The sequence below is a fragment of the Thamnophis elegans genome, chromosome 15, assembly GCF_009769535.1.
Source record: "Thamnophis elegans isolate rThaEle1 chromosome 15, rThaEle1.pri, whole genome shotgun sequence".
NCBI classification, from domain to species: domain Eukaryota; kingdom Metazoa; phylum Chordata; class Lepidosauria; order Squamata; family Colubridae; genus Thamnophis; species Thamnophis elegans.
In genome coordinates, this window is record NC_045555.1 from 45,562,044 (window position 1) to 45,585,468 (window position 23,425).

The following is a 23,425-nucleotide window of genomic DNA, read 5'->3' on the forward strand; positions in this document are numbered from 1 at the left end:
CTTTTCTAAGAACCAATCTCTTATGCTTCTTTTGAAGCAGAAGGGAAGTATAAAAAGTGAAAACCACCACTTTTGTAATCAATCTATTACATGATCATCCCCAGATTGTGTGATTGTGTAATTCAGACGCTGTTGTGGAAGCTAAACATAGCTACGAAGCCCTGCCTTGTTGCTTATGAACAAACATAATAGAAACGAAACAGGGAGGTATTCCTGTTGTTTAAATGAAGATCTTTCAGGAGTCATTCCTCCCGAGGTTAGCCTCATAGCTATTAGAAAGATAGCTTTCTTAACGGTTAAGGAAATATACGTGCCTAGTATATATTCCTTAATCATTATAGCTCATTAATCATTAAGTATTTATCTGCTGCTATCAAGTATATTTTAGTTCCATCTTTATTATTTCATTGTGTTAATTCTGCTAATTGTCAGCGTTCCAAATACCATGCAGAATTAAATCAGAGTCAAAGGCAAAACTATGCTTAAAGTTCCAATTTAATAAGGCAGGCACGTTGGCATCGTGCTTTGGGATTCCAACTCTGGAAGTTACATCAGAATCCCACCCAGTTAAAAGTTCATGATCTTGTCCCCACCACCCACAGTCCATCACATGGTCCAATCTTATTCTTCCACGCTGGCATCCACACCCAGCTTCTTCCGGTCAGGTGTACTGGTGCGGAGACAAAGGATGACCTTGGCTTCTAGTAAAGAATGAAAAACAATACATTCCACAAGCCTACTCCTTCTATTCCCCCCTCCCATCGACTATACTAAAGAAACAGCATAATGAAATAAGAGAAAGTGTGGCAGGCCAAAATTCTAAAAGAAATATAATTGCAGGCCTGACACTAATTTAATTTTGTCTATTCTATTGAGTTTGAAATATTTGTTAAAAAATAATTGCTGTCAAGTCAATATGAACTCTTAGTGACAGTATTGATAGACTCCTAAAGTACCCGGTTTAATGCTACGTCTTCTAACGGGAACCTCTAGAAATAAATCACAGTGAGTTATGGAAGGCACAATAGTGGAACAAAAACATAAATCTTGAAACCTCTCAGCATTATCCCTGTAAGCAACCAAACGTTTCCAAATGTGCTTTGAAGTATTTAACTTCCAGATGGAGATACTTCATGCCAAGTTTCTGGACTGTACTTTTATAGTTGAGTTATAAACCTGCGGGAAAAAGAACTTTGTAATATTAAACCAAACAGATCCGATGACAAGGTAAAACAGCCAATGCGGGACAAAAAATATTTGATGAAGGATCAACAAAGTAATAAGGGTGACATTGAGTTTGACACACAAGATTGGCTTAGGACAGGACAAACTTGTTTTGATCTCTACACTGGGATACACCCTGCAATGTAAAATGTTATGAGGAAGTATTTGGTCTCATATCTTGACACATGCATATTCAAATAAGGTGCATTCCGTAGAAAATCGCATTAAGGAAATTCTGATAAAAGTTTGAAGCTATACTTTTAACAAATTCAGCAACTCAAATTCTGTCATGTTTCTGCGAGGGGGAAAAAAAGGGTAACATTTACTTTTTTTGCTGGATTTTAAATAAACGTAAACTTGAAATTTTCAGCTGATCTAATATCCTTCCCTCTGAAATCTTTGCCTCGCATAAATGCTATTTTCAAATGTTTCCAAGGTTTACTTTATGAAATAACAGGCCGGACGTCTTGCTTGTATGCCCTTGAATTAGAGATTTGAATGTTTTAGTGTTGTTGTTTATTTTTTTACTATTTTTATCGTTTTAAAATGTTTCCAAGATTTTAATTGTAATATTTGTTTCTGAATTGTGAGTTGTTTGCTGAGATGGGAGGCTATAAAAATTAATTAAATAAATAAACGTCATGCAAACAGGGAGTTCTTGACTTACAGAAGTTCAGTAACTGCTCAAAGTTATAACAGCGCTGAATTTTGTCACAGTTAGAACGTTTTTTGTAGCATCCCCATGGTTGCGTGATGAAAATGCAGCTACTGGGCAACTGGTTCATATTTATGACGGGTTGGGGTGGTCATGTGATCTCCTTTTGCGACCTCTGATAAGCAAAGTCACAGGGGAAGCCAGATTCACTTAACAACCGGATGAGATAACTGAACACCTTCAGTGATTCACTTCACTTAAGAGAGCCGAGGTGGCGCAGTGGTTAAATGCAGCACTGCAGGCTACTTCGGCTGACTGCTAGTTCTGCAGTTCGGCTGTTCAAATCTCACCGGCTCAGGGTTGACTCAGCCTTCCATCCTTCCGAGGTGGGTAAAATGAGGACCCGGATTGTTGTTGGAGGCAATATGCTGACTCTGTAAACCGCTTAGAGAGGGCTGAGAGCCCTATGAAGCGGTATATAAGTCTAACTGTTGCTATTGCTAGATAGATGATAGGTAGAAAAAGAGAGAGAGAGAGATGTAGGTAGGTAGGTAGAGATACATAGATAGATCATAGATGGATAGATCGATAGATTGATCAATAGATAGGTGATAGATAGATAGATAGATAGATAGATAGATAGATAGATAGATGATAGATGATGATGATGATGATGATAGATAGATAGATAGATAGATAGATAGATAGATAGATAGATAGATAGATAGATAAATAGATAGGTTGACTCAGCCTTCCACCCTTCCAAGGTGGGTGAAATGAGGACCCAGACTGTGGGGGCGATATGCTGACTCTGTAAACCGCTTAGAGAGGGCTGAAAGCCCTATGAAGCGGTATATAAGTCTAACTGCTATTGCTATTGCTAACAACTGTGGCACGAAATGTTGTAAAAATGGGGCAAAACTCACTTAAAAATGTCTCACTTAACAACGGAAATTCTGGGCTCAATTGTGATTGCAAGCAGAGGACTACCTATATTAATTTTAACTCTTGATATTTGATAATCTAACAATACCAGCACCGTTACTATGACTAAGGACAGGGTAGAAAAGAATGAATGTAATTGACTGGAGAGCATTTTAGCACCGGTAAAGCCCCTCTTCTCAGAACAATGAAAGCAACTGCATCATTTACAAAGCTTGCTCCCATATCTGTTTCAAAGTCTAACCCTGATTGTTTCTAAAAATTTTTTGAAATATACTTTTTTATTTTCCATTTTCATGACATACAATCACATGTATACTATTACATAGCCAATATCCTATTGTATTAAGTAGTAATTACATCAGTTCCTCTTGTCATCAACGCCCAGAAAGATAAAAACCCATTTTTAGCTCTTCTGCTCTCCATACACCTCTTTCTTCTGCCTCTCTCCTACCTCCTTTCTTCCCTCCATCATCCTTTTCTACTCTACTTCCCCTTCCTTTCTCCTTCTCCTCTCTCTTCATTCCACTCCTCCTGATCCTCCTCCTCCTCCCCCCTCACCCTCTCTCCTATCCCTTTCTTCCTATCTTTCTTCTCTCTTCTGTTTCCCACTCTTCCTCTCATTGGTGTATTTCCGCTTCTGAGCAAACTCCATTCTATGTTGATGGTATTTATGCTTCCATATCAATATACTTAACGTATCTTAGTTTTAAAGAAAAAATAAGAGAAGACAGTATACATGTGCAATCGTATTACTTTAAAATCTAACACCCCTCGTCAAGCCTAATATACATCCCTCCCTCCCCCCCAACCCCCCCCCCAGCCTTCCCTCCCGCGACTTCCCAGAACCCCTACACGGTATAAATCTTTAACAAAAACAGTCTAAAATATATTGGGTAAAAGAATAGAAAATTGATAAATTGAACTTAGCTCCTCCTTGCTAGGCTAACTTTAAACAATTTATATCATTCCTGATCTTAATCATAAGCTATCTGGAATTTCTTAGTCCCGTATTTATTTTGTACATAATCGATCCATTTTTTCCAGCCTCGTTTATATCTCTCGTTTGAGTGGTCCATCGAAACTCATAAATGTTCCTCTCCACGGAAATCTTTAGTAAAAGGCGAAAGATTTATACGATCTGAAGAGTATAACCCTGATGGTTTCTGAGTCTGCATATGCAGCTGGCTTTTTTGGAAGTCTCATTCATAGCCAGGAGTGGGATTCAGCTGATTCGGACAGGTTCGGGTGAACTGAATGCTAATGTTCTGACCCAGGCTTCCTTAAACATCAAGAAGCAGAGTCTTGTTCCTGGCCAAACCCCTTTTATTTACACGACTGTGAATTCCTTTCATTCACAGCCCTCAAGGCTTAGCAAACAGCCTTTCAGAGGAATGTTTATCAGCTATGAACTTTATCTTGTGGGGCGAGCTGCCAAATAACCAGTTTCCAAAGGCAAGGCGAAACTTGGCACGGGGTCTCTTATAGTTACAAACAGAACTTTCCACTCTTGACACAACCGAATGAATGAATGGTTTCCTGCAAAAGCCTACTCCCCATTCGCTCCTCTTTCCTTTCCTATGGGAGGGGCCAATCACCTCCAAGTTGTGGCTTTACTCTTAAGTTGACCTTGCCGAGGTGGCGCAGTGGTTAGAGTGCAGCACTGCAGGCCACTTCAGCTGACTGCTATCTGCAGTTCGGCGGTTCAAATCTCAACGGCTCAAGGTTGACTCAGCCTTCCCATCCTTCCGAGGTGGGTGAAATGAGGACCCAGATTGTTGTTGGGGGCGATATGCTGACTCTGTAAACCGCTTAGAGAGGGCTGAAAGCCCTATGAAGCGGTATATAAGTCGAATTGCTATTGCTATTGCTATTCTAAAGCTTTCTAGAGCCCTATTATGGGCAGCTTCATAGCGTGTTCCTAGACAAAGCAATTCTCTACTGTAGAAGCTTTAAGAGTCCTTGAACAGCAAGCATGCACTGGCTAATGTGAAAGATTCCGTTTTTAATCAGATTAGCAGGAAAAACTTTTACTAGGAGAGTCCTTGACTGCACAGACAAGGTAAGTCTTAATTCCATCACTGGCATCAAACAGTTGATAATCTTTTTTATATTGTCCCCTTTTCTATTTTGTAACACACAAAGAATTGATGATTTTCTTTTTTTTTATTATTTTTATTATTATTTTTATACACATAAGCCCATCAACAGAACACATAAACACATTAACAAAAATAACCACATAACTTAAAAACAACATAGGAACAATAAGTTCCATCGTATATCATACAGCAGTTCCGAATCGGTTTCTTTGCATTTAGTGTTTTCCCTTCTATACGTTTCTATCTTGCGTTCGTAATCTCCTTATTCGTTGTCCATTTTTATATACATGTCTTTATTTATTTATACTTAGCTACTTATGATCAAGTATTATTTACCTGTATTGTGCTTTATATTTTTACTGTCATCTATTCTCTTACATGCAGTTATAGGTATACATTCACATAGTTATTCTTTTTCTTTGCCATTCTTATATTATTATTATTCCATTTAAAAGGATATAAGGAATAATTTGGAATGTATTGTTTACCATCCTTCACACCTGCTATGACACCACCTTATTTTCTCTTTCTTTTCTCCCTCCCTCCCTTCTCTACTTCCTTCCTTCCTCCTCTCCTTCCCCTTCTTCCTTCCCTTACTTCTCCCCTATTCCTACCCTCTTTCTTCTCCTTCCTACCCTCTCTCCTTCTCTTTCTCTCCCTTCCTCCCTCCTCTCCTTCTCTTTCTCTCCCTTCCACCCACCTGTCCTTACCTCTTTCTTCTTCCCCTACCTCTCCCACATCTCACCTTATTTTCTATTTCTTTTCTTTTCTCCCTCCCTTCCTTCTCTACTTCCTTCCTTCCTTCCTCCTCTCCTTCCCCTTCTTCCTTCCCTTACTTCTCCCCTATTCCTACCCTCTCTCCTTCTCTTTTCTCTAGAAAAAGAAAGGAAGGGAAGAAGGAAGGAAGGAAAGGAGGGGGAGGAAGGAAGTAGAGAATGGAGGGATGAAGGAAGGGAAAGGAGTGGAGGGTGGAAGAGAGAGAAAGAGAAGGAGAGATAGTAGGAGAGGAAGAAGAAGTGTGGAGGAGAGGTAGGGGAAGAAGAAAGAGGTAAGGAGAGGTGGGTGGGAGGGAGGGAGAGAAAGAGAAGGAGAGGAGGGAGGAAGAGAGAGAAAGACAAGGAGAGGAGGGAGGGAGAGAAGATGATTATCAGTCAGTTGGCTCAAAAACTCTGATCATTAGCTTGCCTTGACCTTCCATTACATTTCTTTCTTTGGCATTGTAACTATGCCCGGGGATGTGGGGCAGGGGAAGCTGAAAGGAAATCAAGATACCATTTTCCCCCTGGAAAGGTTTAACATCTTGGCTATGGAAGATGGTTTACCTAGAACAAAGTTTCAAGTGCACCGTGAGAATCAGAGTGGTGTGCGGTGCAGAGTTGATCCTGAAAATAAGTAAGCTATTTGTACTTAATCTTCAAGGCAATATTTTGTTCTGCTTTGGCATTACATATCTGTTTTCTATTTGACTTCTGATACACAAAACCAGATCAAATTCAACTAGAGGCCGTAACTACTCTTCGTTCAGTGCCATTGTAACGCTTTCAACAGTTGCTGAACAAATGGTTGTTAAGCAATAGTAATAGCAATAGCAATAACCTGCCACCATTTAGTTACATGTGTGTGTTGTTGCTGGAGTTTGGGTGTGTGTTATTATTTTATTATTTTTCTTTTTATTATTTTGATTTCTTTTATGTGGTGTTTTTATTTATCCTTCTGTTTTGCAAATAGAAAATTGGAATATCAGTGGAAAGGTTAATCAGTTTTCCCCCCTCCAGTTTGGATATTTAAAAAAAAATATTTTAGCACTGTGGGAAGTTATCCTCCAGCCCCCTCCCAGAAAAATGAAATATCCTAGGAAATATTGAAAAGGCAGAATATTTCTCTGGATGTGAAAAGAAAAAAACATGCTTTAAAAGACAGAATAGTTGCCTGTAGCTCCCTGCCCATCCCCACTTTGTCAATAATAGGCCATTGAGAAGGCCAGGCTAGCCCACTTTACATAATAAAGACTTCTCCACTGCAGCTGCAGGGGGAAGGGATAATGTTGGAACTTTACTCAACTCTCCACATGGCATCTGAGAACTCATCTATATCTGGATTCAAAACACAGCCTAGAGAGTAGCCCCCTGCATGGCTCCATGGGAGTCTGACAACCAATCAGAATACATTTCTTACACAGGAACAGGAAACAGAGAGGTGGGACTGAACAGGGTATAAAAAGCCTAGCAAGCCCCTCCTTCGGCCCTTCTCTTCTTCTCCACCAACATTGAAGCATGTGATCCCCTTTTCTGTTCAGGGCTCAAGCCACGTGGCCCTGTCCACCAATAAACCATCTTTCCAAGCAGCCTCCATGTCTCCAGTGTCTTTTCCCCCACTTGGAGCTGAACCCAGGACATTTCTTTCATCAGCACATTGTGTTGTTTAATGACAAGTACTGAAATGTCATTTGCCCACGAGGATGGCCAGCAGTCTGAAGTAGTAGAGTCTAGACCCATGATACAGTGAATATTAGCATTAATATATTAATATTAGTCCTTTTTATGTGTTGGAAGAAATGTGGGCTGGAGACACATGCCATACTAAATCTAAATTATATCTAAACCTATATATATATTGGCTGGTGGGCTTTTGAAATCATAAGTGAAAAAAGCCCAAGGAAAGGTGTGAATCTCTTGACTCAAAATCAAATCATGTTTCGTCAAGGGGTGGGATATAGGCAACCTTTCAATTCAAACTAACTTAAGAGTTTTAGGTATGCCTATTCACGAGATAATTTCATATTTAATCTGAGGAATGAAGTGCACACAGAAACTTAAGTCGAAAATACATCGGACAACGTTCAGTGTTTTTGATGAAAGAAATGTCCTTCTGGCTTCGGCTCCAAGTGGGGGAAAAGACACTGGAGACATGGAGGCTGCTTGGAAAGATGGTTTATTGGTGGACAGGACCACGTGGCTTGAGCCCCGAGCAGAAAAGAGGGATCACATGCTTCAATGTTGGTGGAGAAGAAGAGAAGGGCTGAGGGAGGGGCTTGCTAGGCTTTTTATAACCTGTTCAGTCCCACCTCTCTGTTTCCTGTTCCTGTGTAAGAGATGTATTCTGATTGGTTGTCAGACTCCCATGAGGCCATGCAGGCTGTGTTTTGAATCCATGTTTGGTTGAGTTCTCAGATGCCATGTGGTCAGTTGAGTAAAGGGCCAATATTATCATGCTTTTAATCCCATCCCCCCCGGAGCTGAAGTGGAGAAGTCTTTATTATGTAAAGGGACTAGCTTGGCCCTCTTAATGGCCCATTGACAAAAGTGGGGGTGGGCAGGAAGCTACAGGCAGCTATTCTGTCTTTTAAAACATGTTTCTTCCTTTTCACATCCAGAGAAATATTCTGCCTTTTCAATATTTCCCCCTGCAGCTGCAGTGGAGAAGCCTTTATTATGTAAAGTGGACTAGCTTGGCCTTCTTAATGGCCCATTGACAAAAGTGGGGGTGGGCAGGAAGCCACAGGCAGCTATTCTGTCTTTTAAAACACGTTGCTTCCCTTTTCACATCCAGAGAAATATTCTGCCTTCTCAACATTTCCCCCTGGAGCTGAAGTGGAGAAGTCTTTATTATGTAAAGCTACAGGCAGCTATTCTGTCTTTTAAAACACGTTTCTTCCCTTTTCACATCCGGAGAAATATTCTATCCTTTTCAACATTTCCTCAGGATATTTCATTTTTTCTGGGAGAGAGAGCTGGGTGATATAACTTCCTTCAGTTTTCAAAGGTGGACAACTCCAGAATTTGCGGACTTCAAAACTCCCCAAAATTTCAGCATGGGAAGGTTGGGAGAAAGAGGCGAAAAAGAGGTGATGATATCTCAAAACAAGAGCCCACCCCACCCCTCCACCCCACCTCCACGAGACCCTCCTTCCAAACAAGCCGAAAAGGACACGCGCTCTCCCAGCCAGCCTTTCGTAGAACTCGTTTCCTAGGCTCCGCTCTTAGAGAGTATACGGTAAAGCCGAAAGGCTTTCCCTGTCAATCTCACTCGGGGGGGGGGCGGAGCCCGCCACCACCACCACCACCCACCACCCCGCCTCCCCCCCCCCCACTAGACCGCGCCGGATGTTTACAAGCTGCATTTCCGCACCAACGGAATCGTCTCTATGGTTCGGTTGGCTTCCCCCTGAGGAACCGCTGAGGGATCCGCCCTGATGCGCCTGCGCGAGCCGGGCCCCTTTAGGCCGCTCCCGCCGCCACGACCATCGACGGAGCCGTTTTGAGGGGAGGCCGCCTCGTCCTCTCCGCTCCGTGAGGAGCCGCTTCTCCTCCTTCCCCCGCGCGTCCTCTCGCTCTCGGCCGGGCCGCTGGATTCCCTCGACGGCAAATGGTGGGGCCGGAAGATGCCGGAGCTCCGGGCGGCGCAGCTTTGCTTGTCTCGGGCCGGGAGGCTGAGGCGGCTGAGGCGGCTGAGGAGGAGGAGGACGGGGAGGAGGCTGAGGCGGAAGCGGGCGGGCCTGGGGATGGGAGCCGAGAAGGCTCCCGGGACCGGCTGCATCGCTACCTGGCCGGCAAGAGGCCGCCCAACGGGGACGCCTGCAGCGGAGGGAGGATGACCAACGGGGACGCCGGCTTCCTGCTCCTCTCGCCGGCGGCGGCCTCTGAGGCGCAGCGCCTCGGTGAGGAGAAGCCGCCGCCGCCGCCGCCGCAGCAGCAGCTCCACAACGGCGGCTTGTTCCTGAGCGTCGTGGCCGGGGCTGAGGCGACCGCCGGGGCTCCGTCGCCCTCCTCGGCCTCTTCCTCCTCCTCTTCCTCCTCCTCGTCCTCGGGGACCCCCGAGGAGGCGGAGGGCAGCCTGTCTTCCCCAGCCAGGGCTCTGCCTTGCCTGCCCGCCTTGGCCTTCATGGACATCAGCCTCAACTCCCGGAACACCTTCGAGGTCAGCCGTCGCCGCAGCGCCCCCGAGCACCTGCCGCCTCCCGAGCCTCCCGACGACCCTGACGGAGGAGCAGGAGGGGGAGGAGGAGGCGGGCTTCACGCGGCCGGGCCCGGAGGCTCGGAGCAAGGGGATCATCGGGCCAAGCGGTTGAGTGGGATCGCCGGATCGAGTTTTGCGGAATTTTTCACAAGGTGAGAGAGAGAGAGAGAGAGAGAGATAATACACACACACAATCACAATACACACACAAATGCACAAATACAATCACAACACACAAATACACACTACACAACACACAAATACACACTACACAACACACACAATACACACACACAAAACACACACACACCACACACACACACCACACAGACAAAACACACAACACCACACACACACACACAACACACACAATACACACACACACAATACACACACACAGAACACACACACCACACACACACAAAACACACACACACCACACACACACACACCACACAGACAAAACACACAACACCACACACACACACAACACACACAATACACACACACACAATACACACACACAGAACACACACACCACACACACACACCACACACACACAAAACACACACACACCACACAGACAAAACACACAACACCACACACACACACAACACACACAATACACACACACACAATACACACACACACACAATAGAGGGAGGGGCATACAAAAAACCTGTACTTCGATGTTTTATTGATTGAGGAATGTTGAAATATTTGTGTTTTAAAAGAAAACTTTTGAAGCAGAAAAAAAATACACACACAATACAATACACACACACATATGCAATACACACAACACTCACACTCACAAACAATACACACAACACACACACAACACACACAATACACACACACACACAATAGAGGGAGGGGCATACAAAAAAACTGTACTTCGATGTTTTATTGATTGAGGAATGTTGAAATATTTGTGTTTTAAAAGAAATAAAACTTTTGAAGCAGAAAAAAATACACACACACCATACAATACACAAACACATATGCAATGCACATAAACACAACACTCACACTCACAAACAAACAATACACACACACACACACCCCATGACTCATGGGGGGGGCTCCCTTGTACGGGGCGTGCCGGTGCCCCAGACCCGACTTGTGCAATTGCCGCAAGGAAGGCGAGTGGGACAAATAGACGGTGTCCCGGGACGACGGTGCAGGATCCGAGCTGGGAAGAATAGGCTCCAGTGGGAGGAAAAAACCCCAAAGCCCTGGTCCCCGGTGACCGACCCAGAATCGGATCCTGCGAGATTCTGGGCTCCCCCCAGCCGCCCCATTCTTGCTGGCCTTCCTTCCCCTGGTTAGGTAAGTCTTGCAGTGGAAGGAGCGTCTTCCCTTCCCTTCAAAGCCTTGGCTTTGCAAGAGCTTGAATAAGGCTCTGAATTATGGATGGTGTGAGGTTGCTCATTTGCACCGTTCCCTCCCTCCCCGCAAGCAGGTATTGCTTTCTTGTACAGGTATTGTACCCTGATGTATTGCAAAGGATATAGCTGTCAGTCCCTGCTTCGTTGCTGCTTCGGCTGCCATTGAAACGGGGGGGGGGGGGGCATGGTATTTGGGAGGGGAATTGTTATGTGCTGGAGGATTGTTATTAGAAGCTGTCCTGACCATCTCTCTGGGCATGTGGCAGAAGGGAGTTTCCCGCCAAGGCCAACTGTCCGGCATTCCAGCCTGATGATGCTTTTTGAAGATATCTCCCACCCGACAGTTGGGTGAAATATTATTGGGCTATGAAATGGGTTGCCAAGGGGAGGGGATTGAACTATACATGATATCCATTGCTTTCGCGCCAATTTATCCAGACTCAGCTTTGCTTTGCTACTATTCGTTTGCAATTAGTAAAAGTACACTTAATTCTAAGAATGGAGTTGAGTGGTTTCTTTCCGGATTATTAAATGAAGCAGCACCTGACAATAACTGTGGAATGAGGGGATGGCCTGCTAAAGACCTTAGGGTAAGAAATTCTTTGTGAAAGGAAGACAAAAAAAAATGAAATCTTAGCAGGTAATGTTTAGGGATGTCTTAAGCATGGCCCCTTCACTGCTGATGAACCAGTAATGCCTTCTGAAGGCAAAGAAGATTACACGTAAGGGATGCGTGTGTAACTTTCAGAGAGGCATCCTTAAATTTTATTGAGTATGCCATTCACTTTGTTTTATACTTTTTTATTTTCTACTTTCATAACATATAATCACAGGTATACTATTACATAGCCAATATCCTATTGTATTAAGTAGTAATTACATCAGTTCCTCTTGCCATCAACGCCCAGAAAGATAAAAACCCATTATTAGCTCTTCTGCTCTCCATACACCTCTTTCTTCTACCTCTCTCCTACCTCCTTTCTTCCCTCCATCATCCTTTTCTACTCTACTTCCCCTTCCTTTCTCCTTCTCCTCTCTCTTCATTCCACTCCTCCTTATCCTCCTCATCTTCCCCCCTTACCCTCTCTCCTATCCCTCTCTTCCTATCTTTCTTCTCTCCTCTGTTTCCCACTCTTCCTCTCATTGGTGTATTTCAGCTTCTGAGCAAACTCCATTCTATGTTGATGGTATTTATGCTTCCATATCAATATACAACATATCTTAGTTTTAAAGAAAAAATAAAATACATGTGCAATCATATTACTTTAAAATCTAACACCCCTCGTCAAGCCTAATATACATCCCTCCCTCCCCCCCAACCCCTATGCCATTCACTTAAAGCACACTCAACCCCATTGCATTCATTGCTTCATTTAATACTTAAAATAGGGTACATTTTAAAAAATATTTTAGCTCTGTTCCACTCAAAGAGATTTCTATCTGTAAATGAGGTACTTTATGCTTTGGATAGTGCTTTTTCTACTTCTCCACCAAATGCCATATTGCTGGAGAATGGGGATAATGCTTTGTATCAGGTGTGTTGTTACAATAGCTGCATCTTGCATTGCTACACGTTTGAAAGCAAAAGGTGCTTTCCTACATTCATAGGGAATTTGACCTCTACATTTCCTTAGAAGCCTACAACCCTTTTGTTTTTTGTGACATGAGGAAGAACATACATTGATAAGTCATTAGCTTCTGAAGTAGCCGCACAAGCACATTAGAATATCTGTTAGAATGAGACCTACTGTTTATAACACTAATGTTTCCTAATCATTCTCCTCTTGCATGTTTCACTGTACTACAAAATAATATTTTCATATTCTTTACTACAAGTAATTAAAGGCTTTACAATGGTTAGGCTAACAGGAAAGAAAAATAATTCTATTATAGGTTTGTGTTGCAGTGTTACAATTGTTCTTTAGGTACGCATGAGATACTCCAAATTGAGCACTTTTCAAGAATGAAGCCTTACATCATTATTTGGCTGTGTTTTCAGTTTTGTGAAGGACCAATGCATTCTTATTTGTTCTTAGCTTCTATTATGCTGGAAGAGTTAATGAGTGCTGAAATGGTGGAGTAAAAATTTGCCTCTCTAAGTCATTTTTCTAAAGGGATTTTATTCTATCACATACTGATACAGTATTCAGTGTTCTGAACATTGAAGCCATTTATGTTATGTTACACTACATTAAGTTATGTTTGTTATGTTAGCTGTGTAGAGTAGCCCTATAGTAAATAAATAAACGTAACAAATATATAAATTTATGCTCTCAAGCTTATGGGAAAAAACAGTAAAAATAGGTAGTTTTTGAGTCTCTACCTTGATGTTTACAATCTATAAGCCATGAAGATCCAGCTTTTCATCCACACCTTCAGGGAGGGAGAGTAAAACTCTTGTTATGCTTGTCGTTTGTTATCATTATGTTTTATTAATTTTATTGTAATGTAGTTATGAACCACCCAGAGTTATTGAGAGTCAGTTAAATAAATTATTGTTATAAAGTTATGATACAAAAGAGAAACAAGATGGAGCTTGTAAAAGAAAACAAGATCATTATAGTGTCAGTTCTTAATGTTACAGGGATTCTAATCTCACCTGTAATAGCTCAGTGGAAGGGCTCCTAGGTTACTAGTGTGGGAGAATCAAACATGAAAAAAAATTTTTTTTGAAGAATATAAATTCTTTCCTCTCGCTCTGACACAATGCAGTGGAATGGCTTCTGGATTATGGCAGTTATTTAGAGGAGGAATTTTAATGCTGACTGGCCTTTTTGTGCTAAAAGGTAGGATGGTAGGGTGTTTTAAGTTTTTCCACTATGTTGTTGATATATGTTTTAGCATACCTAATAAACTTAAACTCATCCATTTATTCAACTTTTGCCTGGTGAAGGTGGGAAGAGAAGAGGGGAAAGGGAAATAACAGTGGACAGATCCTTTTGAAATAGCCAACTGCTATTTTGCTAAATATCTTGCTGAAACATCTGATGTAATTTACAATACTTGCCGGAATTGCGATTCTTGTATTGAGAAAGTATTTCATGTCTTGGTATTCATGAATAGCTGATTCGTTGCCAGTTGCTCCTTTAACAATTATCCAGAAACACTTCTCCATCTGAAATGCTCTTTACCTTTCATAATATAGCTTAATCTAGAAAATGTATCAATAAGGAAGTATTAATCCTATTTACAGAAATGTGCCATTTATCCTGAGTGATATAAGAGACTTTTATAAGAGTCATGTAAGAGAATTAGACCAGTGCTTTTTCTAGCATCCAATTTTTTCACCATTTCAAAATCATCTGGTTTTTTTTTTCTAACTGCATTTCCTAAACATCAACAAATTATGATGAGTGGAGTAATAAAATTATTTAATTATAATATCTGCAAAAGTTGAGTTCCTAAGTTTTTAAGATTGAGATAATCATGTGAAAGCCATTTGATTTCCAATCTTTCTTGTTTACCCTACAGCAACTTTGTGAAGTAGATTAGGCTGAGGGAGAATGAATGGCCAAAGTCACCCAAGGATGAAGATGGCATAGACTGTGGGTCATTTAATCATGGCACCCTCCTGGCTCTGTGTCTTGAGGTTCATAGTATGACAGCAGAAACCAAAGCCTGAATTACTGAGTGTATCTCCTATGTTTCATATGAGAAGTATTTTGAAATTGTGCTTGATCGTTGATCAAATATGAGTCAGTAGTATGACTTGGCTTTTAAAAAGGCAGAATGCAAATTTGAATTGCCTCAATAGACGTATAACGTTTCAATTACACGAAGTAAATAGTTCCCATTTTCTTTTTTATTAATCAGAGACCAGGTAGAACGGTTCCACCACAAAACCGCGGTAGACAAAAGCGCGCTCGACGAAAGCGCGTACGTGACGTCATCATAGCGCGACAAAAACATTGCGCTGTGATCGATAAATGTAAAAATAAAGCGAAAACCTTACCCTAACCCCCCCAAACCTAACCCTAAACCTAACCCTTCACCTAACCCTAAATCTAACCCTAAACCTAACTCTTAACCTAACGCTAAACCTAACGCTAACCCTTAACCTAACGCTAAACGTAACCCTAATGCTCTAAACCTAACCCTAACCCTTAACCTAACCCTAAACCTAACCCTTACCTTTATGTGAATCGGCTTGCTTTAATTTTATTTTTATTTCAATTTTTAATTTTTTTCGCGCCGCTGTGATGACGTCAAATGCGCGCTTTCATCGAGCGCACTTTTGTGGACCGCGGTTTTGACGGGTCACGGGTAGAACATGTCCAGTTACAAATGTGACATTTTAAGAAAGGTTCAGACAGCTGGGCACAGGTGCAAAAAATGGGGTGGGGTGGTGTGAGCAGTACGGATGATGAAGGCACTGCAAAACTAAATTCCTTACAAAATAAAGAATAAATTTATAGATTTTGGGGAAAGAGAACTGGTTGGAAACCGTCAGCAGTCTTTTTCCAAGTATCTGAAGGGGGGATCGCAAAAGTCAAGACTCATTTTCTATTGCCACAGAGAGAAGGATACAGGCTAACACAGATTTTGGCTGAATGTGAGGTTAGAAATGGTAGAAATGAATGCTTCAGGCAGCCATCTATTTCGATGCTTAAATTTGGATTCCTGCACTGTGAACGTAGTTTGCTTTAAGGATGTAAGGAAACCTTTCCAATTTTATGATTCTATGATAATTGTCTCAATTCATCCCTTTTTGCTTTGACAAGTTGCAAGTAAAAACAACAATAATGTCAGCGGTGTCTGGTATAATACCTTCTGAGAGGAAAATTGGTTCTGTATCCCTTCTAAAGTCAGTTAGAAAATTCAGAAGATATATGAAATTGCCCCCACAATATTGTTAAAAGGGCATGTAACCCGTGGACTTTGCTGCATCCCGAGGATCTAATCTGGTCCCATTGTTCATTCTGAGAACTGATAAAATCGCACCTTGGCATATTTGCTTGGTTTATCCCTTTTCTTTCGTACAATTACACATTTTAAAGTTCTGCGAAATCTGAAATCTGTGTTTGTTGTTACTTGTTGCTGTATCTGGTAGTAACATGAACTGTCAATTTCATATTGAACAGCAAGTGCTTAATTTCTGCTAAGGCTACAGCCTAGAATTTCTTTTGAAGATTGTATCTCTGAGCAGGGCTAATAAGGGGTTAGAATGTTAATCATTTCACAGTAACACTGTGGCTGAAAATTGAAACTGTATTTAAGTACTTATAACACTCTGCTACATAAATACCCATCGGAAGTAATGCATTTGATGTAGCAGTGTCCAAATTGTGGAGTCCTAGATGCTCTCTGAGCTTGGTTGTTGGCTTGCTGACATTTCGTTACTCGACAATGCAATTGCTTCAGTGTAAGCTGCATGTGAAATTTGGACTAAAATGACCAATGAGTAAAGGAAATCAAATAGCTGAATGCAATTTGTATACATAGACAGACACACATTTTTAGAATTTAGAATTTAATAGAATTTAATAGAATTTGTATGCCGCCCAATCCCGTGGGACTCTGGGCGGCTTACAGAGCAAGATAAAAACATTTAAAAATTTAAGACTAAAAATACAGTAGTTAAAATTACACACCATCAATTCTATCTAAGCGGGGCTGGACATTAATCAACAGCCCCAGGCCTGCCGGAACAGCCAGGTCTTGACGGCTTTACGGAAGGCTGGGAGAGTGGTAAGGGTCCGGATCTCTGCGGGTAGATCGTTCCACAGGCCTGGCGCAGCTACAGAGAAGGCCCTCCCCCGAGGGACCGCCAGCCAACATTGTCCAGCCGACGGCACCCAGAGGAGGTCCAACCTGTGAGATCTTATTGGTCATTGGGAGGTATGTGGCAGAAGGCAGTCTCTCAGGTAGCCAGGTCCTAAACCATGTAGGGCTTTAAAAGTAACGACTAGCACCTTGAAGCGCGTCCGGAGACCAATAGGGAGCCAGTGCAGCTCGCGGAGGATGGGTGTAACGGTGTATCTAGGTACACCCAGTATCGCTCGCGTGGCTGCATTCTGGACCAACTGTAGTCTTCAAACACTCTTCAAGGGCAGCCCCATGTAGAGCGTGTTACAGTAATCCAGTCTTGAGGTGACGAGGGCATGAGTGACCATTCGAAGTGCCTCCCGGTCCAGGTAGGGCCGCAACTGGTGCACCAGGCGAACCTGGGCAAAAAAAACCCTGGTCACAGCCAACAGATGGTGTTCTAACATCAGCTGCGGATCCAGGAGGACACCCAAGTTGCGGACCCTCTCTGAGGGGTGTATTTCATACATTGTTATCCTTTTTATTACATGTATTATATGCAATATTGTAAATTACGCTGCTAAAACTGTAAAGTTAAATTCATTTACCAAGGAGAATTTATTTCTTGAGTTAATGCAATTCAGTAATATAATTCAGTCTTTCAGGTGTTTTATACATACAGTACTTTCATTATTGGCACTATAAGAGAAAAGTGTTTTAGGAATTGCTTACCTAAAAATGAATAGAGATGAAATTCTATAAGGACACACCTCCATTCTACTCTGAAGTTTCTACTGAGATAAGACTATAAGTAACCTGCTTAAAAAGTTGATAAACCTGAATGTTGCAGGGATGCAATGTGCTGTGGCATGTTTTATTCCAGCTGTGATGTTTCAGAAATCCAATATTTTAATAAACGCAAATTTAAACTGGAACGAATATAGGCAAAGAGTACCTGTTAGCTGTCATTTTAATTTAAGTTCTCCTAGTAACTTAGCTGAAACGGAATGTTTCACTTTGATTATAAACTTGTTTTTCTGGTTGTGATTTCATTCTTTTTTCTTTTTCATATTTATGTGGGTAATATTTACCAGCGTACTGAATGACTTTCACAGGTATCAGTTTCACCTTTGTCTCAATCTACAGTGTTTACAAAACTGCTGTTAGAGGTTTAGCTTATGCATATTTAATTGAATGCAGGTGCAGCCCTTGACATTAAAACCATTCATTTAGTGACTATCACAGTGGCACCGACACAAATGTCTTACGACCGTTTTTTATACCTATGATTGTTGCAACATCCCTGTGATCATGAGGTCAAAATTCAGAAGCTTGGCAACCGGCATGTATTTATGAGGGTTGCAGTGTCCCGAGGTCATCTTTTTGACTAATGGAGTCAATGAGGAAGCAAAGCAATAGCAATAGTTAGACTTATATACCGCTTCATAGGGCTTTCAGCCCTCTCTAAGCGGTTTTACAGTCAGCATATTGCCCCCAACAACAATCCGGGTCCTCATTTTACCCACCTCGGAAGGATGGAAGGCTGAGTCAACCCTGAGCCGGTGAGATTTGAACAGCCGAACTGCAGTCAGCTGAAGTAGCCTGCAGTGCTGCACTCTAACCACTGCGCCACCTCGGCTCTTCCTGCCAGATTCCCTTAACAACTGTGTAACTAACTTAACAACTGCAGTGATTCACTTAAGAACTGTGAGAAGGTAGATTGTAAAATGGGGCAAAACTCACTTAACAACTGACTTGCTTAGCAAAATTTTGGGCTTAATTGTGCTTTTAAGTTGAGGGCTACCTATATGCTTAGATGAAAAGCATGATGAAAGATGAAAATGCTTTTCATCTAAGTCACCTACTATTTCCTAATTTGATATTAATTACAAAAAAAATTAAACTGATTTTCTGGATACACGTCAAAGATATCATACAGTTTACTGATAAATAAATTGTATTGTAGAACTGTAGAATGTTGTATACTGCTGCTCATAATGCTTGTATCCCTTTTTATTTGTTTGATGATGATTACATGACGTCAAATCATTGTTGACTTTTAGCAGTCACATAGATTTATCCACGATGATCTGTCTGTAACCTGGGCCTTCTGGTCTTTCAATGGGTATGCTTATCGCTACTGTAATTTAATCACCTTGCTTCTGATTGTCCTCTTTATTTTCTTTCCATTTTCCCAGCATTACAGTAGTCCTTGACTCAAGATCATAAAAGAGCCATAAAGAAGGCCATTGCACGATCAACCCGATTTTATGACCTTTATTTCCCTGGTGCTTGTTAAATGAATTGCCATAGTCGTTCAGTGGATTGCAGTCATGAAGTAAACACTTCAGTCTTTAAGCGAACTCATTTTCCTGAGAGTTAGAACAATTATCCATTGGAACAACTTGCCTCCAGAAGTTGTGATTTCTCCAACACTGGAAGTTTTTAAGAAGAGATTGGACAATCATTTGTCCGAAATGGTATAGGATTTCCTGCCTGAGCAGGAAGTTCGACTAGAGGGCTTCCAAGATCCCTTGCAATTCTGTTGTTCTGTTCTGTTCTGTTCCGTTTTGTTCCATTGCATTCCACTCATTGTTCATTCGGCCGCGTTTTGCTGAAAACCAGAAGTAAACCTGTTTTTGGCGAAAACGTAAATAACGCCAGTAGGTCTTTTCATAATGTGTCCTAAGTAGGATAATTTCAGCCTGGTCACTTGTGCCTAAATGAGATTTGCTTGATGTTTATTTATTTATTTGTTTTCTTGACTCTCTGCAATATTCTCGGGACTCACCAAAGTTCAAAAGCATCAATACTTTGCTTCCAGAGTATCACAGGGAGTACCATTTTTTCCACATTTTTTAAATCTTTGTAGGCATTTACAAACAGTAAAAAGAAAATAAAGATGATTATAAAAAAAGGGAGAGCAATATGCTATTGATTAAAATTTCACAAATAAAATATGTATGTTGTAGCACTGTTATATATGTAGAACATGGGAAAAAACTATTTTGCTTTGTGAGTAAAAGCCTGTTTTATATCCCATTATATCTCATTAGAATTCTAATTTTTGTTTGTAGGATTGGGATTTTATTTCCAAAGTTAAGTGATCCAAATTTCAACTCAGAATTTCTTTTTACCCCTTTCTCCAATAATCGTAAGACATTAACATTTAAGTTGAAAAATGGATTCTAAAGGGGCAAATTCTGCATTATAGTGTCCATTTCTATATAATTTAACCACATGAGTTACATTACAGACAGTAAATGTGGGTATAGTCATGTTCATCACCTAGAGAGCTTGTATGGTGGAATATGGTGGAATATGTATTAATAGTTAAAATTGCTCAACAACCCTCCACCCCATATATTGGATCCTGACACCTTTAAAAGTTATTTTTTTTCTGGTTTATATGCTGTTCTGGCTTTTTTTTTAAATCACCTTTTGCACTTCTCATTCCAGTCATAAGGTTAAAATATAATTTAATTATAAGAATACTTCATTTTTCTGTTAAATTACCGGTAGATATAAACAAACTTTCAAAGGAAAATATCAAACAGTTACAAGTAAAAGTTAAAATATAATACAGGTAGTCCTCAACACACAACAGTTCATTTAATGACTGTTCAAAGTTACAACGGCACTGAAAAAAGTGACTTATGACCGTTTTTCATGGTGACAACCTTCGCAGCATCCCCATCATCATGTGACAAAAATTCAGATGCTTGGCAACCGGTTCATATTTATGACTGTTGCTGTGTCCCCGGATCATGTGATCCCCTTTTGCGACCATCTGACAACCAAAGCCAAATGTCTCTGTCAGGCCTGCAGTTATATTCCTTCAAGGATTTTTGGCCTGCCACACACACTATTATTTTTCTATGCTGTTTCATAAGTGTAGTAATTGGGAGGGGGGAATAGAAAGGCATAGAATTGTGGAATGCGTTGTTGTCATTCCTTTCTAGAAATCAAGGTCCTCTTTTGTCTCTGCACCTCTGCATCTGACTGGAACTAGATGGGTGGAAATGCCAGCGTGGCTGAAGAAGATTGGACCATGTGATTGATTTATGGGTGTGAGGGATAAGATCATCAACTTTCAACTGGGTGGATTCCCAGGAAGTTTTCAGACTTGGGATTTCCACAGATGTGCCAACATGTCTGACTTATTAAATTGGAACTTTAAGGATAGTTTTGCCTTGGACTCTGATTTAATTCTGCGTGATATTTGGAACGCTGACATTCTCACTTAACAGCAGAAATTTTGGGCTCAGTTGTGGTCGTAAGTCAAGGACTACCTGTACAGTTAGACCTTGGTTAACGACCATTCATTCAGCAACTGTTCAAAGTTGCGACAGTACTGAACAAGGAGCCTCGCAGCCAGTCCTCACAATTGCAGCTATTGCAGCATTCCCACAGTCACATGATCATCATTCAAGCACTTGGCAACCAGCTTGCAATTATGACGGGCTAATTGAACTTACACAATTAGGCTGCTAGATCAACCAATTTAAAATTGCTTTTGTACTTAAGCTCGTTAAATGTTGAAAGATGTATTCCTGCAAATCCTTCATGAGAATGTAATGTGACTGGAGGATAAAGTATCTTCTTTCAGGGGTGTGTGAGTGAATGGGGAGGGGGGGGGCTCCTGTATTCCATTTAAAATAAAGGTGTGTCAAGAGGGCACGCAAAAGAAACACATTTGTTTTTAAAACAGAATTATAAGGTGTGTTCGTCAGAAAATACGATTCTGCACAATGCACTGTTTTGTTATGCCAGCGATGTCCAAACGTGGGAACTTTTAAGACTTGCGGAATTCTGGGAGTTGAAATCCACTTCTTAAAAGTTCCCAAGTTTGGACACCCCTGTGTTATGCCTCTGCTGTGTTTAATCATGATGGTTCCTGAAAACCTGTCTTCTCACAAAAGAAAAAGAAAAAAACTAAATGACTAGTCCATTGTGCCTCAAGTACGTTGTGAAACTGGCTATCAGAATTCACATTAGAAGCTGTATTCATATGAAAGGACTTAAAGCTTTTGTCACCTTTTCTAGAGCAAGGCTTTGTTTTGATGGTATTCTGAGAGGATTCCTCCCACGCGGAGTCACTATTTGTTGTGGCCCGGCAGGAGCCGTTGGAGCTGCTACCAGACTCCAACAGCGAGGGGTCTTATGAGTCGGCCCTGGAGGAGGTGGAGGACCCTGGACAGGGTTCCGACTCCGAGCAGTGAGAGGAGAGACTGGTTGGCCACCAGGTGGCGTCTGAGCCTTGGATCAGTGGGGAGGAGACAAGAGGGAGTGAACCAGAAAACACCTGTGAGTTGTTCCGGGATGCACGCCGTCGAAGGGCTACTCGCCATCAACGGCGTAATTACAAGTGGTAATTACGCTCAGCTGATGCTCATTAAGATCCTCTCCTGATTATAAAAGAGACTGCTTGTGCCACGCCTTTCTGCAGAAGTTAACGTTAAGGACTAACAAAAAACAAACTTGGCAGGCTGGATTGCTGCCAGAGTTTGTTTGCATTTCTGCCAAGTTTTGTAGGACTTGCTGCCACAGTGCTTATCTCTTTGTTTATGTGTTTTTCAGTCAACGAGAGTCTTGATTAAAGGAAACCTTCTCATTTACGTTGGTTTCGGCTTTCGTTCCTGGACGGAGGAGGGGGGTTTGTACAACCATTTGTCTGAAATGGTATATAGGGTCGTGACCTCGAATGGGGCTGGATAATTCAACAGCCCCAGGCCTGCCGGAACAGCCAGGTCTTAGTTGCTTTGTGAAAGGCCGGAAGGATAGTAAGGGTCCGGATCTCAATGGGGAGATTGTTCCATAGGGCCGGAGCAGCCACAGAGAAGGCCCTCCCCCGGGGGGTCACCAGCCGACATTGGCCGGCAGATGGAATTCGGAGGAGGCCTAGTCTGTGGGATCTAATAGGACTTTGGGAGGTAAATGGCAGGAGGCAGTCTCTCAAGTAACCAGGTCCGATACCATGTAGGTAGTGGAGCAATTGATGTCCAGGCCATATAGCTGTCCTGGCCCTCCCAGCCTGTGGTGGTTTTCTACATAGAAAGAGCCGAGGTGGCGCAGTGGTTAGAGTGCAGCACTGCAGGCCACTTCAGCTGACTGCAGTTCTGCAGTTCGGCTGTTCAAATCTCACCAGGCTCAGGGTTGACTCAGCCTTCCATCCTTGCGAGGTGGGTGAAATGAGGACCCGGATTGTTATTGGGGGCAATATGCTGACTCTGTAAACCGCTTAGAGAGGGCTGAAAGCCCTACGAAGCGGTATCTAAGTCTAACTGCTATTGCTAAATATACCGGTGGGGGCTGCAGTAGCTGACCCAGGCTACCTAGTCCATGGCAACTTTACATGCCCAGCTGTAAGTGGCTGTGGCCTCCCAGGCATGGTAGGGTGGGGAGTAGG

At 42.0% G+C, this 23,425-nt stretch overlaps 1 protein-coding gene and 1 pseudogene across 2 annotated transcripts in view; one reads left to right on the forward strand and one right to left on the reverse strand.

Annotated features, from left to right (window-relative positions):
• Nucleotides 1–3,918: 3,918 nt before the first annotated feature.
• On the reverse strand, nt 3,919–3,970 carry LOC116518840 (annotated as a pseudogene).
• A 5,045-nt stretch (nt 3,971–9,015) lies between these two features.
• Nucleotides 9,016–23,425, forward strand: part of LOC116518515 (TBC1 domain family member 12-like) — a 65,732-nt gene continuing 51,322 nt past the window's right edge. For both annotated transcript variants that reach the window (XM_032231974.1, XM_032231975.1), the window contains exon 1: nt 9,016–10,031. In XM_032231974.1, coding sequence (XP_032087865.1) covers nt 9,289–10,031 — 743 coding nt within the window. In that variant the 5' untranslated portion in view covers nt 9,016–9,288. The remainder of the gene's footprint in view (nt 10,032–23,425) is intronic.